This window comes from Sinocyclocheilus anshuiensis, unplaced genomic scaffold (assembly GCF_001515605.1).
Source record: "Sinocyclocheilus anshuiensis isolate Anshui unplaced genomic scaffold, SAMN03320099.WGS_v1.1 scaffold882, whole genome shotgun sequence".
NCBI classification, from domain to species: Eukaryota; Metazoa; Chordata; class Actinopteri; order Cypriniformes; family Cyprinidae; genus Sinocyclocheilus; species Sinocyclocheilus anshuiensis.
This window is the reverse complement of record NW_015540910.1, coordinates 252,609-260,925: the sequence shown is the minus strand read 5'-3', so window position 1 is coordinate 260,925 and position 8,317 is coordinate 252,609. Positions and strand designations below refer to the sequence as shown.

Sequence of the window (8,317 nt, the reverse complement as noted above, 5' to 3'; positions counted from 1 at the left end):
ATGACCTCTGAGATATGCTAGTCTCGCGAGTTTGTTTAATAGGAGCAAAGGAAGCAAAGTTTCCTTACTTTACCAAAGGAAAACCAGTCTCCTCTTGGCTTATATCGAAACCCACATAAATTTTTTTGTAACAAATCCTCGTTTTGTGCTTCTAATTTGTGACTGGTGTTTTGTTTTGTTCTCTCTCCATCGTGCTTCCGCGTTCGTTACTGATCACTGGCGCGTGCGCTACGCATACGTCCTACGTCATCCGCCGGAACAGCTTGCACGCATGATAATCAGCGGAAGTGAGAAAAAAGTATTTATAACATTTTAAATATGGATATTTTTCGATTTGCTACAGGAGGCCTTTATTCACCCCCCGGAACCGTGTGAGGCACGTTTTATTATGGATGCATGCGTTTTATTTGACTTCTCTTGGACTGTTGGAATTTTTAATATAACTCCGATTGGACTCATCCGAAAGAAGAAAGTCATATACACCTAGGATGCCTTGAGGGTGAGTAAAACATAGGCTAATTTTCATTTTTGGATGAACTAACCCTTTATTATTATCAATGGCATCTCAGCCAGACCACTTTTTTTTTAATCAAAGTGATGCCCATATAGCCATACCGCTGATGTGTGTGCCGAAATCAATCTTGCACACATCGTCGTACTGGAGGACAGTAGGGTCTCCAGCGTTTGGTGTGTAGTGAGCAGCACAGTTATTCAGCGAGCACCCGGTAGGAAACGCCAGCCCTGCATTCAAACCGTTCTCTTTGATTAGCTTCCTACTGCAGTCCTCCAGACGCTCACTGACAAAACATGAAAATAGGATGTGTTATGAGCTGGCAACTATGACCTATGTCATTAATATCAAAAACAACTGGCAAATTTGGACACTTGGGCTTGATTTCTTTTAAGAATAGCATCATTTCAACTGATATTTTTAGGGTGGGGAAGTTACAGTTTTGTATTTTATCAACCAATTTGTTTTTTGTTTTTTTACACTGCAGGTTTACAGATATCAAAGTCATAATGGGCTCACCAGATGTCAATCATAGTCATTCCAGGTTTGATCCAGCTCTTTACATATTGCCGCACCTGTCGATGGGCTTCAGCCGCCTCCCGGAAGTCATTCCACATCTCCTCACTGGCTTTATTCATCACTTGCTTCTCCTCATTGCTCATTCTCCAAGCGGCGCTACGCCTGAGAGGTCCAAAAAACACTTTATGATGCAGAAAGTAAGTACATTTATTTACCTTGAGAATAACCATCATCATATCATCATAAACACTGTTAGAGATGAACCTGTAAATGTTTCTTCACGCCATTATTTGGATTGGAAAAGTCTTATAAAGTCTCATATGGGGTATTTGATTAGCTGGAGTAAAATGAAATGGCTCATTTTTGTGGATGTGCTATTAAATATTGCACCAGGCTATTAAATAGAAAAAGAAATAATAATAAAAATGTTTAAATTAAAAAAAAAAAAAAACTAGTGTAATTAAGAACAATATAAATTACATTAAAAATTATTATAAAAAGTAAAAACAGAAAACATCTGTTGACACATTAGTTTAACATTTGGCTAATCAGGTTAAAAAAATGAACTTATAGCTGATTGGTTGTACCTCCTCTGATGATTATGGTTTAAGTTAAGGCAAAGTCAGGTCAAGATCATAAATTTACAGGCCATAAATGCCTTCAAAGACTGCCACAGGACTCTAGTAAGAGACAAGATGATGTGAGGAAGTTTAAGTTTATGAGCTGTTCCTCGCACACACAGCGTTCACGACTATTTTTGGAGTACTTTAGGCGCGAGGGAACATGAGTGACCTCTATGTCAGTAGTCTCAGCGATATAATATTACACAGAGCACAGGGTAATACGAGGTAGAGCAGTCTGTAGAAAGTACAAGGTGACCTGAGGGGGCATTAAAGAATGTATTCACATTGAGAAAAGACAAAATATCTTACCCATCCTGTGATGGAGGGTATTCACACTCCTGACCCATAGGAAACACACCACTGGGGTACAGATCACAGATGGGGATGGATGGAGGGTCCGTTTGGGTTTTGGCTAGAGGAGAGACGGTAGATATCAATGTGAAAACAACATCATCAAATGCATTTAATGGGATAGTTCAGTCTCATTTCGTTGTGAATCAGCGTGAATTTTATCCGTGGATTGTGGAACTCAAAAAGAAAATATTTTGCAGAATGTTCACGCTGCTCTTTTCCATACAGTGTAAGAGTATGTGTGTCCACCAAAGCATTAGCCAACTGAAAACGCCTACCTTTGAGCGCTTGAGAGCACTTCTGCGGTGCTATAATACGGAATATCCACGAAAGTGTTCATAGTATCTGATTTCGCAGTTTATTTCTGAATATAAAAATGTCGACACAATGTAAAGTACTTATTCTGGCCCTTGTTTTAAATGTGTTTGTTCCGTTATTGTGCTTCTTGTTGTTGTCGGGTTGCTGTTATACAAGCAGGATGTGGTGATTGGTCGGTGTGGTATTCGTCCCGCCCCTCGTCCACTGTGATTGGGCAGCTGGGATGAGCGCTGCGTTTTTTATATAATATAGCAAATATTATATTAGAATATACGGTTTTGCTATATATTTTTGCGTTCTAATACTATTTGCTGTACGTGCTTGTTCCAGATCTAATATGATGATGTATTTGTTTGCGCATATGTAGTCACATGGACTAATTTATTCATTTTATAATGCAGTGTGAACATTTTTGCTTCTGCTTTTTCTTTTGTGCATTAATGAAGCAAGACTGAAAATGAGTGTGAATACATTTCAGAGAAAATATTTTACCATATGAAGGCCTGTCAGTTACCTGTCAATGGAAAAATGAACTGATACCATCAGTTTTTCATGTTGACTTGAACGTTTTATGTTATGACTCTGATAAATATCTGCTAAATAAGGACAAAGCATTTGGTGACCTGCTCAAAATCCCCTGTTGAAATAAAGTCTGCACTGCAGGATTTTCCCAATGGCACAGTGATTTGGCGTTTGGCCAGTCCGCTGCATTGGCAGTCAAACACGCTCCCTGCCCCCTTCAACACCAGCACACACACACACACGCACCTCACTGAATCGTACCGAGGCCCCCGTACCGTCACACACTCAAAGGTGCTGCACTGACACGGTCCCGTTCACACTGATGATAATTGATTACTACTCATTTCTCTTCAGCGGTCATTATCTAACATCTCGTCCAATCAGCAAAGAGCAAGGGCATTTTGGCAACCAATGAGCTCTGCTCTGATTCTGGTCCTGCAGGGAACACAATGTACGAGAAGATGAGAAAAGAAACTTACGTCCTTTCTTCTTCTTTGTCTTCTTTTTCTTCTTTTTCCCAGAGACGTTGTCAGCTTCCTCACCGTCTGAGACACAAGTGATGTGTAATTAAAGTGAGAATATACAGTGGGTACGGAAAGTATTCAGACCCCCTTAATATTTACATGTCTTTATTTATATTCATATAATTTATATTATATATGAATGTTTCATATATATATATTTTATTTTTTATTTTTTTTTAACTGGGGAAAATAAAATTGAATAAAACTCTTCATACACATAAAAAAACTAATAAAAATGACAAAAACACAAAAAAAAAGAAAAAAAAAGGAAAATATAAAAAAATAAGACAAACTCAAAATATGAATGAAAACAAAAATAATACTAAAATACTGTAGTATCTTGAATTAAACAAAAAAGGTAATGTGACATGCTGTATACATAAAAATAAAAAAATATGTAAAAATTATATAGACTATTCACATTATTTTTAAATATCAAATTATATATATATATATATATATATATTTGTGTGTGTGTGTACTGTATTTATTACTTATAATTGTGTAAAGGTTTGTATATATTAGAAAAACATAAATGATAAACATTTTCTGCAGTAGTATGCTACATTGCTGAGACTTGACCTTGAGACCTTGAGTCATTTTTGAAATATAAAATTATATTTAGTATTTTAGCGTAATAACACATCAACCTAGAAGTGTTATTCTACCAAAAAAAAAAAAACAACAAAAAAAGGAAAGTGTCAAGATAATGTCGAACATCTTGATTACATTCATTTCATTCATCACAACTGGAAATGTATTGTATTGTGGGATACAGAACAAATGTAAAGGAAATGTAACTGGTAGTATGAAAATGCACACAGTCTGTGAGAATGAGAACGCTGAAGCATCGTAGGAAAACAGCGATGTTAGATCATTTATGCGGTAAAAGAACTAGAAGTGTGCGTTTGAAAGCTGAATACCTTCTTCTCCATCCTCTTCTCTATCTTTCTCATCCAGGTTCTGCAGTTCGGTTTGTTTCCTCACCTCCACCTCACCATCCTCACCCTGCTCGCTGTGTCCTGCTGCAAAGTCACACACACAGGTGAACAAGCCATAAGCAAAGTAAGTGCTAAGTGTGCCAGATGCATCAGAAGCTGCAGTCTCCAACACTCTGTGTGTGTGTGTGTGTGTGTGTGTGTGTGTGTGTGTGTGTGTGTGTGTGTGTGAGACAAGGAAGTGAGTAACTGCTGTCAGTTTGGAAGCTGTCCACAGCTTCATCTCATATACTGGATCTATATGACAGCAAACTTGGCTCGGAACAAGCCTGAGAAACAATCTGCAGCATCATATAACCTTGGTAGGGCAACACATCAGACCTGATGATGCAAGCACACAAAGCAGAACATACTGTAAAATACAAGTGTGTGCACAGCAGAATTTTACATAACCTAAAATAAGAATGGTATTATGCAAATCAGACTGTTTCTCAAAACTCAATAACTTTAACAGCAACATTAAGTGGCAATCATACTTCTGCCAGGCTGCTTGCAAACTTGTCCATATAATTTCAAGTATTTATTTATGGCTAGCTGCCTAACTAGGTGGCATTTATGTGAGCTGCCTAACTAGACATCATTTTAGAGATGTTTTAGGTTAAAAATGTAGTGAGCTGTCTACTTGGTTTGCACTTTGGGCTCAAAACTTTGTGGACCACAAACAAAAACAGCATTTTCAGCATAATATTAGTTAATTATCATAATATAATAGTATGATTAATTACGAATATATATATATATATATATATATATATATATATAATGCTATAAATCTAGGAAGCTACATAAAAAAAGAAATAATACATATAAAAATAAATATTTTAAAAGTACAAACCCGATTCCAAAACAAAATGTCTCACTTTCAACATTTGATATGTTATCTATATTCTATTGTGAATAAAATATAAGTTTATGAGATTTGTAAATTATTCCATTCCTTTTTTACTCACAATTTGTACAGTGTCCCAACTTTTTTGGAATCGGGTTTGTATATTTCATATATAAATATTACATATTTTATGATAATAAATTCTAAGTATGTTTTATGTGTTTTATAACTTCATAAAAATATATTAAAATTATTTTTTAAGTAATTTCTATAGGATCTCAAAATAGCCAACATGTAATTTATATTATTCTAAAGAAGAAGAAAGGACGAAAATAAAATAAAAATACATATTTGTAATAAAATATTTATTATACATTTTATAGGTATAAAGTATATACAAAACGTATAAGTTATAAATATAACAATATTTTATATTTATTTCATCTAAATCTAAAAATATATTAAAAGCATTTCTTTAGGATGTCAAAACAGACTACATGTATTTCAACCTATATCTAAGAAAAAATTAAAATAAATAATACATACAATATGAATAAATATCTAATAAATAAATAATGTAAAAGTATAATATATATATATATATACACATATACACACTTTTCTTTACGATCTCAAAACTGCTTAAAATGAGAGCAAAATAATACATCAAATAATAATGAAAAAAATATGTATCAAGTATAACATTATATATTTATTACATTTATTTTGCATGTATTATGTAAACATTTATTATAAGTATTTTTCCCAAAACATCTCAAATAAAATTGCAAAGGTTGGAAAAAAACTTTTTTTGTTTTTTGTTTTTTACTGTTGCTCTTACTAATGCCTGACCCACAACGTAGACAAATATAGGACAGATCCAGTCCTGTCTTGAGTTAATCTGAGACATTAAGAGTTCACAGCTGAGTATATAAAGCAGGGGCCTCAGCAGTCAGCACTCACTTCTATGAATGAGACACTCACCGGAAGCGGCGGACTTGCTTTTCTTCTTTTTCTTCTTCTTCTTCTTGGCGGGGTCGGCTTCTTCTCGTTCCGTCGCGTCCCCGTTTAAAATCAGCGTGTCTACGGCTGGCTGCACCGGCAGCGTCTCGGTCCCGTTCGCCTCCATGATCCCGGACGCGAGTGTAGAGCATAGACTGTAAAAAAACAGGTGGAGAGGGACCGATGCATTGTGGGAGGAGCCGAGAAAAGCCGCCGAATCAGCCGAGCGCGTGACGCGGAATGCCACATTACCGTAGACTCCTACTATAGCGAAGAATAACCTCATGAACTAGATCGTGCTGACGCTGAAAAGTCATCTAATTAATATTCATGAGCTGGCCAGCTGACTAGCGCGTTCTGCGTCTTAGCCAATCAGATAAGACCATTGCGCAAACGTCATTTATATAATACATATAATTCACAAATCAAACCGTCCACATTGTGAGGTTTGTTTGTAAAGTAGCAAGCGGAATATTAATGATGGAAATCCATTCACACAAAAGTTTGAGAGTGCGGGTTTATTTTTAAACATCCAAAGCGGATATTCTTAAGTTGCTATATAGTTACGCAAGATATGTGGTCATAATATCTATAGACACTAAAATCATAATTAGTTGGTACACCATGTTCTTTAATAATAATAACAGATTACGTTGTGCACGTATAAATAAAACAAAAATAAAATTAAGGACCATTCTGAACGCATTGTGATATATTAAATATTATTTAATAAAAAAATACTACATATCTTTTACATTATAAATTATACTTTAAATGATCTAAATTTATAAATATGTGTTATATATTTATAATTATTCTGGTTGTTGTTATAATTATTCTTTTGTCCAGTAGATGGCAGAATCGTTCGTCTAATAATGGCATGGGTTTCTTATCTAGCAAGTAGCAAGTGTGCTCAGAAGCCTATTTTTAGCGTGAACTGCATTGATTCATCTCACAATGACAAACACACATATATGTACATGTACTTTATTTCCCAAATGAAATGCAAGATTGCCACTTTTGGACTGAGGAAAAACTCGAACCTTTAGAAAAGGCTAAACTGGTGTTGAGTGAGGACAAACACAGACGGTCTCTGCCATGGCCAAAACGATTGTTTGAGTCATGCATTTGCATGGAGGGAAATTAGTTAAGAATGTTAGACATAAAAACCTCATACACTTCACGCACAAACATTGTTATATCTAAGATTTAAGTGTAGTTGTAAAGTGCACTTACAAGGGAACATTGTTTAAGGCAAGTTAAACTGTAGCTTCGTACCTTTTCCCACAGTGTTAAAAATGGGTTTAAGTTTAAAACTAGGTTTTGTGTGAAAGGCTGGGGCAGCCTTGAGCATTATTTGAGAAAATCCTAAAATAATTTTTTTTTTCTGTACTTTAATTAGGACCTGATCATTTTTTTTATGCGAAGTGTTCTACATGAGACGCTGAGGAGCTGAAAAACTGGCTTGAAACTGGTTTTAAAGTTTTGTAATTACTTTGAAGCAATAGCCCTGTGATGGTCACAGTGGTGAAACTCCAGCTTTGTCTGAACAGAAACTGTCAAAAGTCTGATCCAGAAATGAAATCAGGGCAGCTATGTATTTCCCTAAAGAACGGCCTCGCAAAAACAAACTTATAAAATGGAGGCTTCACTGCAGGAGAGATGCTGTCTTTTTTAGGACAACATATCAGCTGCAATGTGGGTATTACCTTTGCCTTTTGTTACACACACACACACACACACACACAGGGGTTTTTCCAGTCTGGTTCCAGTCTGGTATTATGCTCATTACAGCAATTCAACATAAATATTGTCATTAGTGTAATAAGAAAAATTATGGTGATAATTCCGCCCCTTAATACTAATTGTCTTTTTTAGGACAACATATCAGCTGCAATGTGGGTATTACCTTTGCCTTTTGTTATAATTAATGAGGTGAATTGCATGCGTGGGCCATACTGCATCCCAAAATTGAAATGAAAATCTTCAGAAAAGGAAGCCTATTTTTGGTACAATTAAGATTTTGTGTTTACTTGACATTATTTTCCGTAAATTCTCATCATCCTCATTACTAATATATATATATACATATATATATACATATATATATACATATACAC

General features: G+C 35.3%; 1 protein-coding gene across 1 annotated transcript in view; it reads right to left on the bottom strand.

Annotated features, from left to right (window-relative positions):
- metap2a (methionyl aminopeptidase 2a) overlaps positions 1 to 6,739 on the bottom strand; it is a 12,067-nt gene extending 5,328 nt beyond the window's left edge. Inside the window, exons 1-6 of the mRNA XM_016487160.1 lie at positions 6,180 to 6,739; positions 4,292 to 4,393; positions 3,324 to 3,389; positions 1,963 to 2,065; positions 1,031 to 1,192; positions 616 to 797 (exon numbers count right to left, since the gene is read on the bottom strand). Coding sequence (XP_016342646.1) covers positions 616 to 797; positions 1,031 to 1,192; positions 1,963 to 2,065; positions 3,324 to 3,389; positions 4,292 to 4,393; positions 6,180 to 6,483 — 919 coding nt within the window. The 5' untranslated portion in view covers positions 6,484 to 6,739. The remainder of the gene's footprint in view (positions 1 to 615; positions 798 to 1,030; positions 1,193 to 1,962; positions 2,066 to 3,323; positions 3,390 to 4,291; positions 4,394 to 6,179) is intronic.
- Between the last annotated feature and the right edge of the window lie 1,578 nt (positions 6,740 to 8,317).